This window comes from Pristiophorus japonicus, chromosome 14 (assembly GCF_044704955.1).
Source record: "Pristiophorus japonicus isolate sPriJap1 chromosome 14, sPriJap1.hap1, whole genome shotgun sequence".
Taxonomy (NCBI): domain Eukaryota; kingdom Metazoa; phylum Chordata; class Chondrichthyes; family Pristiophoridae; genus Pristiophorus; species Pristiophorus japonicus.
Window position 1 is genome coordinate 166,169,360 of NC_091990.1, and position 19,259 is coordinate 166,188,618.

A 19,259-nucleotide genomic window follows, 5' to 3' on the forward strand; every position below is an offset into this window, starting at 1 on the left:
GTGAACATAATGAGGTTTGTGAGGTCTGGGATTGAGATGGGGAAGAATGTATGGAATATAGGGGAGTTTAAGCTTGTGTGGGAAAGGGCAGGAGGGAGAGTTGATATTGGGGCTAGGGCATGGAGGCCTCTATTTTGGACGTTTTCTCTCACACTGTGTCCAAGGTGAAAATGGAGGGTGCGAGGGATGGAGGTTGGAGGAAAAGATTGGTGATGGTGAAGTGCAGTTGTTCCAACTACAGGAATGATAAGTGGATTTGGCCATGAAGGAAGAATGACAGTCCTGCTTGAGGTGGTTAAGCCAGATCTGGAACTGGACAACAAGCTTGATTGCTTTCGATGTGCATGTAAGCTTATGGCTCAAGAACATGAGGCAATGGAGGTGACTGTTGTAACAGGGTAAGGAGTGGTAGACCATCTGGTGGAGACAAGTGTGTCAATGATGGAGTGAGACAGTTGTGCAGAAGATGATGAAAAATGTTGATTTTGTTGTGGGTGACAAGCCATGGAAAGGGAAGTTGGAGTTTTTGAGGACCATTGTGAGGGCATTGGTATGATTTTTTTTCTCCCAAAGGTGGTAAGTGGAAATGGGTAGGGAAATTATTAAAGGGGATTTGTAAGGTGATTGGTCATGAAACTTTTTGTTGGTAAAGTTGAGGGGAGACCTTGTGTGTAGGTGATTTGGATAGTAATAATGGGTTGAGGCAGCACTACAGTTGGTCTTAACTCCTGGTTGGCGAGGAATCAGTCAGATTTTCTGCTTCTGGCTGGGAAGCGTGTGATTGCGTGTAATCCCTTTGAGGATAGCATTGAGCTTGGTTCGTGTATGAAAGTCAAATGCTTTGTTGGTGTTCACTGCGGGTAGGCTCACATAATGAATGATCACTTGGGTGAGGTACTGGAAGGCTGATGGTGTCCATGGAACCGTAGCCTGGCAGGAATCAGCATCTTGAGAAGAGAAAGGGAAAAAAAATCAAACAAGTTTAATCTGTGCTACATCAGGGATCACTGCTGATTGCAGGCTTGGAGCCAATATGCAGTCTCTCAGATAGTTGGCCTCCATCCTCAATTTCTCTCCGTGAACAAGAGGAGGCACCACAGTCTTTACATTTGAGCTCTAAGGAAGTAGCTATTTGCAGTGACAGCACTTCTGCACTGGAGAGGGTAGTGTGTGGCATTCAGTGTCAAAAAATCAACCACTCCAGTTGAGTGACACTTTCTTGTGTCCTCTATAGGAGTGAATGAAAGGCCAAGATGTACTTACAAAAAGATATTTCTAATCCCATAAATACTGTCTGCATAATTAAAGTGCCATATTAAACTGCTTTGTACACATGCTACATAATCTGTCGTGCCAATGGCAGCGGGGAGCGGGGTGGGAATAAATAGAAATGACTAAAACTAAAAAGTTAGAAGAATCTTCTCGTTCAACACACAGGTTGGGGTGCATTACAAGACAGTAACACATCAAAGAATAAATCATGACTGTAAAGGTCAAGTGTTTAATTAACAACTGCATTTATATAGCGAGTTTAACGTAGAGAACCGAGTCACAGAAGCATGACACAGTAAATAGTGTAGATGGGAGCAGATGTTGCAAAGGGACATTGATAGATTAAGTGAATGGACAAAACTGTGGCAAATGGAGTTCAGTGCAGGAAAGTGTGAGGTCATCCACTTTGGACCCAGATGAGAGTATTTTCGAAATGGTGAGAAGTCGGGCACTGTGGAGGAGCAGAGAGATTTAGAGGTCCAAGCAATGTTACCTGTCATTTTTCTTGGCGCCGCGGGGCCCCTTTAAGGGACTGAGCAGGCCATTCAAAATATCATTTATGTGTGGTTTTAGAATTGAAAAACTGGCTGCGTGGGATCTCTGGGGGGCTGCGTGGGATCTCTGGGGCACTGCATGGCCGCCCAGCTTAAAGGGGACATTGCGCCCAAGCACGGAAAATGTTATTTTGTATGCAAAGTCGTGTCAGGGAAATTACAGGGAGATGTAAGAACTATAGAGTAGTGATAATGGGAGACTTCAACTATCCTAATATAGACTGGGATAGTAATAGTGTAAAGGGCAGAGAGGGGGAAGGATTTCTGAAGTGTGTTCAGGAGAACTTTCTTGATCAGTATGTTTCCGGCCCAATGAGGAAGGAGGCATTGCTGGATCTGGTTCTGGGGAATGAGGTGGGTCAAGTGGCAGTAGGGGAACACTTGGGGAACAATGATCATAGTATCATGAAGTTTAGATTAGCTATGGAAAAGGACAGGGAGCACTCTTGAGTAAAAATACTTAATTGGAGGAAGGCCAATTTCAGTGGGTTGAGAACGGATTTGACCTTGGGAAACTGGAATCAAAGATTGTCGGGCCAAACCGTAATCGGACAATGGGCTGCCTTTAAATTGAGTTGATTCGGGTACAGTCAAGGTATATTCCCACGAGGGACAGGTGGGACAACCAAACTTAGAGCTCGCTGATGACGAAAGTGATAGAGAGTAAGATGAAACAGAAAAAGAGCATGCATGACAGATGTATGGTTGAGAAGACAAGTGAGAATCAGGCTGAATATAGAGAGTTCAGAGGGGAAGTGAAAAAGAAAATAAGATGGGCAGCGCAAGAGTATGAGAATAGATTGACAGCTAACATAAGAGGGAATTCAAAATTCTTTTGTCGGCATATAAATAGTAAACGGGTTGTAAGAGGAGGGGTGGGGCCGATTAGGGACCTAAAAGGAGACCTACGCATGGAGGCAGAGGGTATGGCTGGGGTACTAAATGAATACTTTGCTTCTGTCTTCACCAAGGAAGAAGATGCTGCTAGTCGTAGCAAAAGAGGTGGTAGAGGAGATACTGGATGGGATAAAAATGTATAAAAGAGGAGGTACTAGAAAGGCTGTCTGTACTAAAAGTAGACAAGTCACCAGGACCGGATGGGATGCATCCTAGAACACTGAGGGAAGTAAAGGTGGAAATCGCGGAAATACTGGCCATAATCTTCTAATCCTCCTCAGATTACAGGAGTGGTGTCAGAGGACTGGAGAATTGCAAAGATTGCACCCTTGTCAAAAAAGGGTGTCAGGATAAACCCAGCAACTGCAGGCCAGTCAGTTTAACCTCGTAAGTGGGGAAGCTTTTAGAAATGATAATCAGGGACAAAATTAAGTCATTTGGACAAATGTGGATGAATTAATGAAAGCCAGCACGGATTTGTTAAAGACAAATTGTGTTTAACTAACTTGATCGAGTTTTTTGATGAGGTATCTAGAGAGGTTTGATTAGGGCAAAGTTGGGCGGTTGATCTGTATGTGGACTTCCAAAAGGTGTTTGATAAAGTGCCACATAATAGGCTTGCCAGCAAATTTGAATAAAAGCGACAGTGGCAGCATGGATGCAAAATTGTCTTGTGTTTCAGGAAAAGGAGAGCAGTGGTGAACGGTTGTTTATTGGACTGGAAGAAGGTATACTGTGTTCCCCAGAGGTCGCTACTGGGGCCAATGCGTTTCTTGATAGACAAGTAAAGCGTCCGAAATCCGGAAACCTCGGGACCGAGGCCGTTCCGGATGACGGATTTCGGAATGTCTTTCCAACATCCCGAATCCAGAAACACCTTGGTCGAGGTCAAAGGGTGGGGGGAGGTGGGGGGGTCCGGGCAGCATCCGAGCGGGGGGTGGGAGGGTCCAAGCAGGAGAGTCTGGCGGCGTGACGGTGGTAGGTCCGGATTTCGGAACATTCCAGATTTCAGACGCTCAACTTGTATATTAATGACTTAGATGTACAGGGCACAATTTCAAAATTTGCAGATGACACAGAACTTGGAAGTATAGTGAACAGCGAGGAGGATAGTGATAGACTTCAAGAAGACACAGACAGGCTGGTGAAATTTAACTCAGAAAAGCACGGAGTGATGCATTTTAGTAGAAAGAATGAGGAGAGGCAATATAAACTAAAAGATATCATCATAAAGGGGGTGCATGAACAGAGAGACCTGGGGGTATATGTGTACAAATTGTTGAAGGTGGCAGGGCAGGTTGAGAAAGCGGCTAAAAAAGGATCCTGATCTTTAAAAATAGAGGCATGGAGTACAAAAGCAAGGAAGTTATGATGGACCTGTATAAAACACTGGTTTAGCCTCAACTGCAGTATCGTGTCCAATTCTGGGCATCACTTTAGGAAGGATGTGAAGGTCTGAGAGACGGTGCAGAAAAGATTTACAGGAATGGTTCCAGGGATGAGGGACTTCAGTGACGTGGATAGACTTGAGAAGCTGGGGTTGTTCTCCTTAGAGCAGAGAAGGTTGAGAGGAGATTTGATCGAGGTGTTCAAAATCATGAGGGGTCTCGACAGAGCAGCTAGAAACTGTTCCCATTGGCGGAAGGGTCAGGAACCAGAGGACACAGATTTAAGGTGATTGGCAAAAGAATCAAAGGCGACATGAGGAAAAACTTTTTTTACGCAGCGAGTGGTTAGGATCTGGAATGCACGGCCTGAAGGAACGGTGGAGGCAGACTCAATCATGGCTTTCAAGAGGGAATTGGATAATTCCCTGAAGGAAAAGGTTTTGCAGGGCTACGGGGAAAGGGCGGGGGAGTGGGACTAGCTGAAGTGCTCTTGTAGAGAGCTAGCATAGGCTCGACAGGCCGAATGGTGGCTTCCTCCTGTGCTGTAACCATTCTATGTTTTGGTTTGTAAGAAGTGCGGAAACTGACTTGCGAAGAGCACAAATAAAGATTCTTCTGTGACTTGTAACAGTTGTTATGCACCATCCATGCACGCACACTTCCCAGCGGCAGGATTGGGGTATCGCAGGCTTTCAACGCTAGAAAACGCTAGTGGGAGTTGTGTACAGACCACCAAACAATAGTAGTGAGGTTGGGGATGGCATCAAACAAGAAATTAGGGATGCGTGCAATAAAGGTACAGCAGTTATCATGGGCAACTTTAATCTACATATAGACTGGGTTAACCAAATTGGTAGCAATGCGGTGGAGGAGGATTTCCTGGAGTGTATTAGGGATGGCTTTCTACACCAATATGTCGAGAAACCAACTGGAGAGCTGGCCATCCTAGACTGGGTGTTGTGTAATGAGAGAGGACTAATTAGCAATCTTGTTGTGCGAGGACCCCTGGGGAAGAGTGACCATAATATGGTAGAACTCTTTATTAAGTTGGAGAGTGACAGTGTTAATTCAGAGACTACGGTCCTGAACTTAAGGAAAGGTAACTTCGATGGTATGAGACGTGAGTTGGCTAGGATAGACTGACAAACAATACTTAAAGGGTTGACAGTGGATAGGCAATGGCAGACATTTATAGATTGCATGGATGAACTTCAACAATTGTACATCCCTGTCTGGAGTAAAAATAAAAAGGGGAAGGTGGCTAACAAGGGAAATTAAGGATAGTGTTAAATCCAAGGAAGAGGCATATAAATTGGCCAGAAAAAGCAGCAAACCTGAGGACTGGGAGAAATTTAGAATTCAGCAGAGGAGGACAAAGGGTCGAATTAGGAGGGAGAAAATAAAGTATGAGAGGAAACTTGCAGGGAACATAAAAATTGACTGCAAAAGCTTCTATAGATATGTGAAGAGAAAAAGATTAGTGAAGACCAACATAGGTCCTTTGCAGACAGATTCAGGTGAATTTATAATGGGAAACAAAGAAATGGCGGACCAGTTAAACAAATACTTTGGATCTGTCTTCACGAAGGAAGACACAATTAACCTTCCGGAAATACTAGGGGTTCGAGGGTCTAGTGAAAAGGAGGAACTGAAGGAAATCCTTATTAGTCAGGAAATTGTGTTACGGAAATTGATGGGATTGAAGGCCGATAAATCCCCAGGGCCTGATAGACTGCATTCCAGAGTACTTCAGGAAGTGGCCCTAGAAATAGTGGATGCATTGGTGATCATTTTCCAACATTCTATTGACTCTGGATCAGTTTCTATGGACTGGAGGGTAGCTAATGTAACACCGCTTTTTAAAAAGGAGGGAGAGAGAAAACAGGGAATTATCATCGGTGGTGGAGAAAATGTTGGAATTAATTATTAAAGATGAAATAGCAGCGCATTTGAAAAGCGGTGACAGGATCGGTCCAAGTCAGCATGGATTTATGAAAGGGAAATCATGCTTGACAAATCTTCTGGAATTTTTTGAGGATGTAACTAGCAGAGTGGACAAGGGAGAACCAGTGGATGTGGTGTATTTGGACTTTCAAAAGGCTTTTGACAAGGTCCCACACAAGAGATTAGTGTGCAAAATTAAAGCACATGGTATTGGGGGTAATGTATTGACGTGGATAGAGAACTGGCTGGCAGACAGGAAGCAGAGAGTCGGAATAAACGGGTCCTTTTCAGAATGACAGTGGGTTCAGTGCTGGGACCCCAGCTTTTAAATATGCATCAATGATTTAGATGAAGGAATTGAATGTAATATCTCCAAGTTTGCAGATGACACTAAGCTGGGCGGCGGTGTGAGCTGTAAGGAGGATGCTAAGAGACTGCAGGGTGTCTTGGATAGGTTAGGTGAGTGGGCAAATGTATGGCAGATGCAGTATAATGTGGATAAATGTGAGGTTATCCACTTTGGTGGCAAAAACAGGAAGACAGAATATTATCTGAATGGTGACTGATTAGGAAAAGGGGAGGTGCAACGAGACCTGGGTGTCATGGTACATCAGTCATTGAAGTTTGGCATGCAGGTACAGCAGGCGATGAAGAAGGCAAATGGCATGTTGGCCTTCATAGCGAGGGGATTTGAGTATCGGAGCAGGGAGGTCTTACTGCAGTTGTACAGAACCTTGGTGAGGCCACATCTGGAATATTGTGTTCAGTTTTGGTCTCCTAATCTGAGGAAGGACGTTCTTGCTATTGAGGGAGTACAGCGAAGGTTCACCAGATTGATTCTGGGGATGGCAGGACTGACATATGAGGAGAGACTGGATCAACTGGGCTTGTATCCACTGGAGGGGATCTTATAGAAACATATAAAATTCTGACAGGATTGGACAGGTTAGAGGCAGGAAAAATGTTCCCGTTGTTGGGGAAGTCCAGAACCAGGGGTCACAGTCTAAGAATAAGGGGTAAGCCATTTGGACCGAGATGAGGAGAAACTTCTTCACTCAGAGAGTGGTTAACCTGTGGAATTCTCTACTGCAGAAAGTTGTTGAGGCCAGTTCGTTAGATATATTCAAAAGAGAGTTAGATATAGCCCTTATGGCCAAAGGGATCAAGGGGTATGGAGAGAAAGCAGGAAAGGGGTACTGAGGGAATGATCAGCCATGATTTTATTGAATGGCGGTGCGGGCTCGAAGGGCCGAATGACCTGCTCCTGCACCTAATTTCTATGTTTCTATGTTTTGATCTGGGTGGGATCCCTCACTGATTTTGTGTCTTCCTGGTTTCAGGTAAATATAATGTTCAACTCAACTGCTGCCTTGGCTGAGATCCAATTTAGGACCCCAAGCTGTGTGTCTCACTGACAAGAGTCATGGGAGCTTAGCCTCTTTTAAGAGGCTTTGTAAGTTTATTCTGATGAAAGGAATAGTATTTATCTCTTACTCATGATCAGAATCATTAGTTGATGCATTTGCTTGTTTTGTTACTGCATCCCATTAAATTGAAGTTAATTCCTGGAGCACAGTATAAGTGCCTGAATCTTGCTAGTACAGTGCATGAATTGCTGTGTCACAGATTGGAAGATGTGATGAGTTTACCTATTGTATTGGATAAATAAGGCTAGAAAGTTGTGCCACTGGGAGCTTAAAATAGGGGAGGGGGTGATATTTGAGTCATTACCTTGGTGTTATTCTACCACGGCTAAGCTGTACTTGAAATGTCTTTCTAAACTACCATGCTGGCAGGAAACTCATGACCCGACCTAACCCAAGCTGGTTGTTGATCAGACCTGTCATCCAGAAATGTCAACATAGCAGCTGGAGTATAGAGTCCCGAGGCTTTCAATGGGACAAACTCCTGCTGTCAAAATCCGCTTAGAGTGGAACGGCTGATTCGGTGACATTTCTGGTGGTCGCACATTGATGGCCAGGCTCTGCCTGAGAAAGGGGTTGGGTGCTGCCCCTTAGATTGAAAAGTTGTTTTAAAAAAAATAAATAAAGATGGACTTGTGTATAAACTTTGTAAATCAAGTGTGAAGCATTTCTTTACATTACCGCAGTGACAATGCAAAAAAAATAATTCATTGGCTCTGAAGCACTTTGGGATTTCCAAAGCTTGTGAAAGGCACGATATAAATGTTTATTAGTTTGTCTCTCTTTGTTCTTTCTTGGAAAGTATGGGGGTGGGAGAGCTAGTTTTATTTGTGGGTTGCCTTATATATGAGTAAATACGGTAATTGGATTAGATGTGGGATGATCCTACGATACTGGCTAGTCTGTCATTTTATTAGCCCTTTGTCAGTATTGGAGAACACTGCATATTGTCTCTGTGCGGAATGAAAGAATTTGGCCGATATCCTGCTCATCTAGTTCATGCAGTTGTTGAAAGAAAGAACAAGATTCAAGAGTTACCTTTTCTGGCTGTTGCTTACACCCAATGCCTCTGTCGGGATTCAGGAGCAGGGACTGTACTTGGACAGGTGATTGATTATTAATGGTGGCAGATTTCAAATTGTACCCATAACCACCGAACTAAATTGATTGATAGCTTCTTATTAAGTCGACCACAATTCCTTTTTAGTAGTCTTTGCAGTTGGGTCGTGAATTCAGTCATGCAGACTCCTTATCTGCCTCAGTGGTTTACAGGGTAAAGACACCACAAGGTATGGTATGGAGCCAAGCAAACTAGAGTTTCTCCTGTGTTCTGAGTTTGCTGATCTCAACTAGGGTAGCATTTGGGATAGTATGATGCTGGCACAATATATCTGTCCCAGTGACTCACATCAGTAATCGTCTACCCATAGGGGGAGGGAGTATTTGTTAAGATGCATGGATCCTCATCATTATATTTTATGTGCACTTTTTTTATTCCATAGTTGAAGTGTATCTTTGTATTCCAGGTCATTGAACAGACCATGAATTTGCATTACTGCATCACTGATTCTCTGTGTTGTCGACACTGACTTCACTGGGGAATGCTCCAGACGTCAAACTACAGCCTTGTGCTGTCAATACAATTCCTCCTGATGATCTACGACCTGTTGGCCAATTCCTTCGCCGAGCTTATAGTCACGGAACCAGTCGTACCGCTGATAATATTCATGTGAGTGTATGTGTGAGCACGCGCAGTTAGTTATATCCAGACTAATAGATGACTGGGACCATGAACGGATATCATGAGGACGGGGGAGGGTTGGAGGAGAAGAAAGTGTGTGTAAGATAGTGCCGTGCCCTGTGGGTCTTCACCTAGGCTTTTCTGCTTTTAAAGACTGAGGAGATAAATTGAGGGACTCTTTAGGTCTTTCATTTAAAAAATACTTTGTTCTCCAGTTCCTCCACTTGCCTTGTGGATAAAGGTCGTACTCGGTTATAAAATCATCATTTGTTATATTCTTATGACTTGAGTAGGAGTTACCTAGCTACATACAGGTTAATGTGACTGTTCACAAGCTTAAATTTGACATCTGTTTTGGCAATCTGTAGTTTAGAAAATATATTGAAATCTAGTTTGTTTAGTTACTTTTAAAGTTTGTTTGCTTTCTCCACAAAGGCACTAATTCATTTGGTGTAATGCTCCATGGGAAACGACTGGCTTCTTGTACCTCATCCAAGTGGCCATTCATCTTGTGTGAGCCTAGACAATGAATGTCATCAGGTTATTCAATCATAGACGGCATTACAGACAACCCCAATCCTATTTGTACCTGCGTTCACATGCAGGTACCTTCCAGTCAGGATAACTGGACATGGCTGAGGAGCACTGGTGGATTTGCCTCTCTGGTCAGGTAGCTGAGATCAGCACAGACTCGGGATCTAATCTGGGATTCTCTGCTCTGAATGGCTCAGTACTACACTGGACACTGCATTTACCCAGTTGATTGCTTTCAAAGATTGTGTGCTGAATTACTGTTACAGGAGCAGTATGCGTTAATTGACATTGTTATTGTAGAGTTGATATAATTTGTCTGGGAACTTTTTTTTAATCAAAATCTAAACTTGTTTTTTCCTCCTCTTCAGTATTCAGGACATTGGAATCCTCTTCAATATCATCATCATCTTTCTTATGTTTTTCAACACATTCATCTTTCAAGCTGGGTTGGTCAATTTGCTGATTCACAAGTTTACAGGAACCATTCTTGTCGCTGGTATTTACTTTCTTCTGAGTATCAGCTTTCATGTTTGGATTCAGGTACGCAAGCTTTAAACACATGAAGAAATCGCAAATATTGCATTTTTGAGTGCATAACAAGTCACTACACTTCCAACTAATTCATTGCACATGAAATTGTAATATTTGAGAGGTGATGAGGTGTTCTTGTGCTATGGTAATCTTGCTTTCAAATTTTTCATGGAGGGGAAAAATCAGTAATTATATCTTTCTAGCTGAACATTGTAAATTTTTGGTAAATCGAGAGGATAGCAAAATGAGGAAGTCTTTAATTCAAAACAGAAAACATTGGAAATACACGGGTAAGTCAACATCTAAAAGGGGAACATGATGAGCTAGCTGATCCCAACCGGGGTGGCTCTGTAGTTGCCCTCAGAGCCCTTTTTGAGCAAGAGGAAAATTAGCCAGGGTTCCTACTATTTAATAACCCATCCAAGATGCGGGCTTGTGTGGATGTCCGGTCAGGCATTGATGTAATGACCGCCAATCACTGTCTAGCCAGATACAAGAGTCCGCACCTTCAAAAGAGAAAATAAAACCATTTTCCTGACATTTGTCTAAGAGGAACAAAGATATTTTCTCCCTCCCTCTTCTGCTCTGGTCACCATTATCAGCAATTGAAAGGGCAGGTGGACAACCTGCTCTCATCCCAATCAGTGCTGGCTGCAGCTGGCTGATGGGTGTTCAAAAGCAGTTTATTATTATGTTGTCCCTTTCCCCCGTAAGTCCTTGCTTCTGCTTGGCTGTTCCCCACACAGCATGACTGAGATTTGGAAGTCTTGATGCAAGATTTTTTTATCTTGCCAATTTTCTAACATCCCTTCTTCTGAATGCATTAATTCCTTGCTTGGTTACGGCTCCATGGATCCTGGATATCGAGATGGAATCTAAGATAGTGAATCTTGATGGGTTATTCTGCCATGTAGGAAATCACCACTGAGCCCACTGCCGTCTTGACTCAACTCCACCAAAATGCACTTCCAGCAGTGGTTGCTGGATGGATGGCAGTCATAAGCAGAAGCATTGTTTAATTTTCTCCTCCCTAGCCATTTGTAGTGCCTCGACTGGTGCACCACTGAAATCAGCTAACAGCATAGTCTGCAGGTTCAAAGCAAGAACGTTCTTGATCTGTATGGCTCGGCTATTCGTTGAACAAACTAGCTGAGATATCAGGGAAGCTACGTATTTTTTATTTATTGAGAAACTCTGATGAAGTACCAAGGCCCATAGTGAAGGACATCACCAGATGATGAGGTAAATCACAAAGTAGTGATTAGAAGTTGGCATTAGAAGTTCGGTTTTAAATGCTTTTTATAGAAGGAAGGGAAGATTAAGGAGTTTCAAAATGTTGAGTTCAGGTAAAGAATGAGAGGTGATGCAATGCATCTTCATTTCAACATCGTGTGAATGTAGAGAAAAGGACAAATGTGTACAATGGATTATTTTATGCTTGGGAAGAACAAGAAAGGAGGAACACTAACCATAATAGTGTCAACTAAATGGATCACAATAATATAAAATATATATGCTCGGGTTATTTAAGTGTTTTTTTTCATCTCGAGGAATTTGTTGTGCAGTGTTTGGCAGTTCATTATGTGACCTGTCCTGATGGTTTGAATGCTTGAGAATAGTCTGGATCTTTGCAGCAAGCGATCCTATATGAACTCTGGCTGTTGATTAAGGCAGAATATAGAAGGTGCCATGCATTTCAGATGTAATTTATAGTAGCCCTATGCTGCATAGAGACAAACCTGCAGAGCAAGTACGGCATATGAATTATAGGATAGTACAGTACAGAAGGAAGCCATTTGGCCTTTCAAGTCTGCAGTGGCTCCAGTTAGTCCCACTCCCCTGCTCTTTCCTCATATCCCTGTAATATTTTTCTCCTTCAAGTATTTATCCAATTCCCTTTTGAATGCTAGCATTGGACCTCTATCAACCAATCCAAAGGACTTGAGAATGTGTACTAAGAATCGGAGAGCCAGGTTATGGAAATATGAGAGGCAAAGACTTGGAAAGGAACTAGGAGAGACTAAGAATATGAGAGTGGACAAGGGAGAATGAGAGTCCAGGACAGATTCAGCTTTTGGGGATGAGGGGAAGAAAAAAGAGAGAGACTGGGAATACAGTTTATAGCTCATCCATGAGGACCATGGATCATATATTCTGGCTTCTTATTCCTGATATTGTATTTTAGTAACTTGCTGCATTTTACTACTTCTATTTATAATTCTACTTGTAAATAAACCTGACAATTAGTTTTAACCTATCCTCATTGATCTAATAAGATTTGTAATATGTTTTGAATAAGTTAGGAGAACATGGTGGGCATCCTGCACAATCTCCATTGGGCAGTATCACCCCCCATGGACCCCATGAAGCCTCATGGCTTCAGGTCAAGCATGGGCAAGGAAACCTCCTGCTGATTACCAGCTACCGCCCTCCCTCAGCTGATGAATCAGTGCTCCTCCATGTTGAACACCACTTGGAAGAAACACTCAGGGTAGCAAGGGCACAGAATGTACTCTAGGTGGAGGGCTTCAATGTACATCACCAAGAGTGGCTCGGTAGCACCAATACTGACTGAGCTGGCCGAGTCCTGAAAGACATATTGTATTTTAGTAACTTGCTGCATCTTACTGCATCTATTTATAATTCGAGAGAACCGACACAAGTGTAAAACCTACTTGATCTAGTTCTCACCAACCATAGAATCATAGAGAAAGTACGACACAGAAGGAGGCCATTTGGCCCATTGTGTCTGTCGCAGATGCATCTGTCCATGTCAGCATTGGTAGCAGTGATCACCGCACAGTCCTGGTGCAGACCAAGTCCCGTCTTCACACTGAAGATCCCCTCCATTGCGTTGTGTAACCCCACTTTTTAAAAAAGGAGGGAGAGAGAAAACAGGGAATTATAGACCGGTCAGCCTGACATCAGTAGTGGGTAAAATGATGGAATCAATTATTAAGGATGTCATAGCAGCGCATTTGGAAAGAGGTGACATGATAGGTCCAAGTCAGCATGGATTTGTGAAAGGGAAATCATGCTTGACAAATCTTCTGGAATTTTTTGAGGATGTTTCCAGTAGCGTGGACAAGGGAGAACCAGTTGATGTGGTATATTTGGACTTTCAGAAGGCTTTCGACAAGGTCCCACACAAGAGATTAATGTGCAAAGTTAAAGCACATGGGATTGGGGGTAGTGTGCTGACATGGATTTGAGAACTGGTTGTCAGACAGGAAGCAAAGAGTAGGAGTAAATGGGTACTTTTCAGAATGGCAGGCAGTGACTAGTGGGGTACCGCAAGGTTCTGTGCTGGGGCCCCAGCTTTTACTTTGTACATTAATGATTTAGACGAGGGGATTAAATGTAGTATCTCCAAATTTGCGGATGACACAAGTTGGGTGGTAGTGTGAGCTGCGAGGAGGATGCTATGAGGCTGCAGAGTGACTTGGATAGGTTAGGTGAGTGGGCAAATGCATGGCAGATTAAGTATAATGTGGATAAATGTGAGGTTATCCACTTTGGTGGTAAAAACAGAGAGACAGACTATTATCTGAATGGTGACAGATTAGGAAAAGGGGAGGTGCAATGAGACCTGGGTGTCATGGTACATCAGTCATTGAAGGTTGGCATGCAGGTACAGAAGGCGGTTAAGAAAGCAAATGGCATGTTGGCCTTCATAGCGAGGGAATTTGAGTACAGAGGCAGGGAGGTGTTTCTACAGTTGTACAGGGCCTTGGTGAGGCCACACCTGGAGTATTGCGTACAGTTTTGGTCTCCTAACTTGAGGAAGGACATTCTTGCTATTGAGCCAGTGCAGCGAAGGTTCACCAGACTGATTCCCGGGATGGCGGGACTGACATATCAAGAAAGACTGGATCAACTGGGCTTGTATTCACAGACATTCAGAAGAATGAGAGGGGATCTCATAGAAACGTTGAAAATTCTGATGGGTTTAGACAGGTTAGATGCAGGAAGAATGTTCCCGATGTTGGGGAAGTCCAGAACCAGGGGTCACAGTCTAAGGATAAGGGGTAAGCCATTTAAGACCGAGATGAGGAGAAACTTCTTCACCCAGAGAGTGGTGAACCTGTGAAACTCTCTACCATAGAAAGTTGTTGAGGCCAATTCACTAAATATATTCAAAAAGGAGTTAGATGTAGTCCTTACTATTAGGGGGATCAAGGGGTATGGCGAGAAAGCAGGAATGGGGTACTGAAGTTGCATGTTCAGCCATGAACTCATTGAATGGCGGTGCAGGCTCGAAGGGCCGAATGGCCGACTCCTGCACCTATTTTCTGTGTTTCTATGTTTCTATGTGTGGCACTACCACAGTACTAAATGGGATAGATTCAGAACAGATCTAGCAGCTCAAAACTGGACATCCATGAGGCGCTGTGGGCCATCAGCAGCAGCAGAATTGTTTTCCACCACAATCTGTAACCTCATGGCCTGACATATCCCTCACTCTACCATTACCATCAAACCAGAAGACCAACCCTGGTTCAATGAGGAGTGTAGAAGTGCATGCCAGGAACAACACCAGGCATAGCTAAAAATGAGGTACCAACCTAGGGAAGCTGCAACACAGGAATACATGCATGCTAAACAGCAGAAGCAGCATGCTATAAATAGAGCTATGCGATCCCACAAACAACGGATCAGATCAAAGCTCTGCAGTCCTGTCACATCCAGTTGTGAATGGTGGTGCACAATTATTCAACTAACGGGAGGAGGAGGCTCCATGAATATCCCCATCCTCCATGATGGCAGAGCCCAGCATGCAAGTGCAAAAGACAAGGCTGAAGCATTTGCAACCATCTTCAGCCAGAAGTGCCGAGTTGATGATCCATATCGGCCTCCTCCTGATGATCCACCATCACAGAAGCCAGTCTTCAGCCAATTCTACACTCCACGTGATATCAAGAAATGGCTAAGCGCATTGGATACAGAAAAGACTATGGGACCTAACAAAATCCCAACAGTCGTGTTGAAGACTTGTGCTCCAGAACTAGCCGCGACTCTAGCCAAGCTGTTCCAGTACAGTTACAACACTGGCATCTATCTGACAATGTGGAAAACTGCCCAGGTAAGTCCTGTCCACAAAAAGCAGGACAAATCCAATCCGGCCAATTACCGCCCCATCAGTCTACTCTCAATCATCAGCAAAGTGATGGAAGTTGTCGTCGACAGTGCTATCAAGCGGCACTTACTCACCAATAACCTGCTCACCGATGCTCAGTTTGGGTTCCGCCAGGACCACTTGGCTCCAGACCTCATTACAGCCTTGGTCCAAACATGGACAAAAGAGCTGAAATCCAGAGTCGAGGTAAGAGTGATATCCCTTGACATCAAGGCAGCATTTGACTGAGTGTGGCATCAAGCAGCCCAAGTAAAATTGATGTCAATGGGAATCGGGGAAAACTCATTCCTAGCACAAAGGAAGATGGTTGTTGGAGGTCAATCATCCCAGCCCCAGGACATTGCTGCCGGAGTTCCTCAGAGCAGTGCCCTAGGCCCAACCATCTTCAGCTGCTTCATCAATGATCTTGCCTCCATCATACGGTCAGAAGTGGGATGTTTGCTGATAATTGCACAGCGTTCAGTTCCATTCACAACTCCTCAGATAATGAAGCAGTCCATGCCTGCATGCAGCAAGACCTGGACGACATTCCGGCTTGGGCTGATAATTGACAAGTAACATTCTCGCCACACAAATGCCAGACAATGATTATCTCCAACAAGCGAGAGTCTAACCACCTCCCATTGATATTCAACGGCATTACCATCACCGAATCCCACACCATCAACTTCCGAGGGGTCACCATTGACCAGAAACTTAACTGGACCAGTAACATAAATACTGTGGCACAAGAGCAGGTCAGAGGCTGGGTATTCTGCAGTGAGTGTCTCACCTCCTGACTCCCCAAAGCCTTTCCTCCATCTACAAGGCACAAGTCAGGAGTGTGATGGAACACTCTCCACTTGCCTGGGTGAGCATAGCTCCAACAACACTGAAGAAGCTCGACACCATCCAGGACAAAGCAGCCTGCATGATTGGCACCCCATCCAGCACCTTCAACATTCACTCCCTTCACCGGTGCACCGTGGCTGCAATGTGTGCCATGTATAAGATGCACCGCAGCAACTCGCCATGGCTTCTTCGGCAGCACCTCCCAAACCTGCGACTTCTCCCACCTAGAAGGACAAGGGCAGCAGGCGCATGGGAATACCATCACCTGCAAGTTCCCCCCCAAATTACACACCATCCTGACTGGGAAATATATCACCTTTCCTTCATCGTTGCTGGGTCAAAATCCTGGAACTCCTTCCCTAACAGCACAATGGGAGTACCTTTACTACAAGGACTGCAGCGGTTCAAGAATACTGCTCACCACCACCTTCTCAATAGCAATTTAGGATGGACAATAAATGCTGGCCTTGCCAGTGACACCCACATTCTGGAACAAATTATTTAAAAAATGGAATAATTGTTGATCCTGGTCATGCTATGTCAGACTTGGCATGTATAAGGTGCAGGATTCTGTTCGTAGGAAAATGAGTTTGCTTTGAATGTCAGATATAGTGTTGGGAGAAAGCATGAACAGTAGCAGCAGCATTGGGGGTCTGTTTGAGCATCACACATGTTGGCAATGCTCATGTTCTTGGTGTGCATGCGATGAGAAAGAAGGTCACGAGGATTTGGCTTGCTCAAACTGGTAATCTCCTTAGCTGATACGTAGGTGCCATGTTAAAAGCATTTCTAAACCTGTTGTCAAAAGTGGCTGTGGGTGTTGCTATAAATATTTTCTCTGAGCTCCTTAACCTTATCCACTTTAATTCCTATTTCTATCAGAATCTGCGATGGGGGAACATGCACAAGCACGTATGGACAAATGGACTTCAAGCACTTTTCGTCTTCCAACGGTTTGGTAAGAGAGCTGTCAGTAACTATTACATAGAAACATAGAAAATAGATGCAGGAGTAGGCCATTCGGTCCTTATATTCTAATATTGTCAAGATTGCCTACTTTTTTTTAAACCATCTTTTACTGAAAGTACTGAGGTAAGGTTCTTCATGTGTGAATCCAGACTGACTTTCAACAAGCCACTCAAAGCAAGGCTATCCTCGTTAAATCTGATCCTGCTCTCACCCAAAGTCCACACACGCACTTGCTTTCCAACAGGGAACATTGGTTACCAATCAGGAGCACGTTCTTGATCCTTGATTCTTTAGCTCAGTGTTACTGAGGCCAATTGCAGTACCCCAGCATGACCTACTGCCTGAGAACACCTCATTTGGCATAAACCAGGGTTTAATTCTGAGATTTTCTATATGTTCACTACTACACCAGGTTCCACTAGACCATTTGGGGAGGGGGAAGAGTAAGGCCGTGAGCTCACTGTAGATATAAATAGAGAGGACTGTAGTGCGGAGGGTGTCATTTCACTGAGCCTTGAAAGGGGGTGAAAAATGGGGTTGATCCTTGCCATGCCCTATATGAGAGTTTTTTTTAACCTCATCTTTGCTGTCAGGGGAGTGGTGGAGTTACAAAACGGAGCCCAAATGCTCTCCTATAGGAAGAAAGGGTAAATTTGAGAATAAGTCGCTCTATTGCACTTCTTAATGGTTGGCTTACGAATTGCCATTGGGCAAAGACCTGGGAACTAGTGGCCTGCATTTACTCTGAGCCAGAGAACAATGTGTCGCGGTCAAGTATAGAAAACAAAGCCAACAAAGTTGCTAACGCCTCTTAATTGACATCCAAGGTTGAAAAGGATGCCAGTTGCCAGGAGTTTGCAGCAATAGAGTAATGCTCCTTTTGATTAAAGCTGAGATTGAAGAAGCCGCTATATGGAGCAAAGCAGAGTTTGAATATGTATCCCATCATTCCACTGCACTTTATCAGCACTGTGTGTGTTTTTGAAAATTGTTATTTTTTTAAAACATTAATCCTCTCAAATCTAAACCGTTCAGCAGGATTTCTGTCTGAATATATTTCACAAGTATTACCCCTAACACAGCCTGATCTTCACTCCCTTAAGTCCAAGGGATGCAGACTTGAATGGATATAGTGGACAACTGGTTTAGCCATTCACCGCCAGATCTGGCTGCACGACAAAGCATTATCAGGTCCTGCTCTCATCTGCCAAAACCGCTCACTATTCCAGAATCATTCTGGAATGTAAAGATAAACCCCGGCTTCTATTCTCCACTGCTAACCGTCTTTTTAAACCCCTCTCCCCAGTCTCCACCCTCACCTCCAACAAGTGTGAGGAACTCGTGGACTTCTTTGTCTCTAAGATTGAGACCATCCATTCAGCTGCCTCTGCCACTTCCCTTCCTTCCTCTAGCCCACCGGCTAAACCTCCTCTAAGGAAGCCCCCTGCCCCAGCCCTGACCCCACATCTTTCTCCAGTTTCACTCCGATCTCTCCTCATGACCTCCATGCTCATCCTGTCCATGAGACCCACTTCCTGCTCCCTTGATCCTATTCCCACCAAACTGCTGACCACCCAACTTCTTTTTCTGCTCCCATGTTAGCCGACATTGTTAATGGTTCTCTCTCCTCATGTACTGTCCCTGTGTCTTCAAGTCTGCCGTCATCACCCCTCTCGTCAAAAAAACCACCCTCGATTCATCCATCCTTGCAAACTACCGCCCCATCTCCAACCTCCCTTTCCTCTCCAAAGTCTTTGAACGTGTTGTTGCCTCCCAAATCCGTGCCCATATTTCAATTCCATGTTTAAATCCCTCCAATCCAGTTTCCCCGCCTGCCACATACCGAAACTGCTAGCATCAGAGTAACAAATAACGTCCTTTGTGACAAAGGCAAACTATCCTTCCTCGTCCTTCTTGACTTGTCTGCATCCTTTGACACGGTTGACCGCTCTATCCTTCTCCAACACCTCTCCACTGTCGTCCAGCTGGGTGGGACTGCACTCGCCTGGTTCCATTCTTATCTATCTAATCGTAGCC

The 19,259-nt window shown here is 44.2% G+C and overlaps 1 protein-coding gene across 2 annotated transcripts in view; it reads left to right on the top strand.

Moving 5' to 3' along the window:
• tmem138 (transmembrane protein 138) overlaps positions 1-19,259 on the top strand; it is a 29,985-nt gene that overhangs the window by 2,978 nt on the left and 7,748 nt on the right. Inside the window, exons 1-4 of one of the 2 annotated variants that reach the window (XM_070899796.1) lie at positions 7,415-7,508; positions 9,006-9,208; positions 10,123-10,294; positions 17,136-17,211. In XM_070899796.1, coding sequence (XP_070755897.1) covers positions 9,081-9,208; positions 10,123-10,294; positions 17,136-17,211 — 376 coding nt within the window. In that variant the 5' untranslated portion in view covers positions 7,415-7,508; positions 9,006-9,080. Of the gene's footprint in view, positions 1-7,414; positions 7,509-9,005; positions 9,209-10,122; positions 10,295-17,135; positions 17,212-19,259 lie in introns of those variants that run through there. The other variant, XM_070899795.1, reaches the window with a different exon arrangement.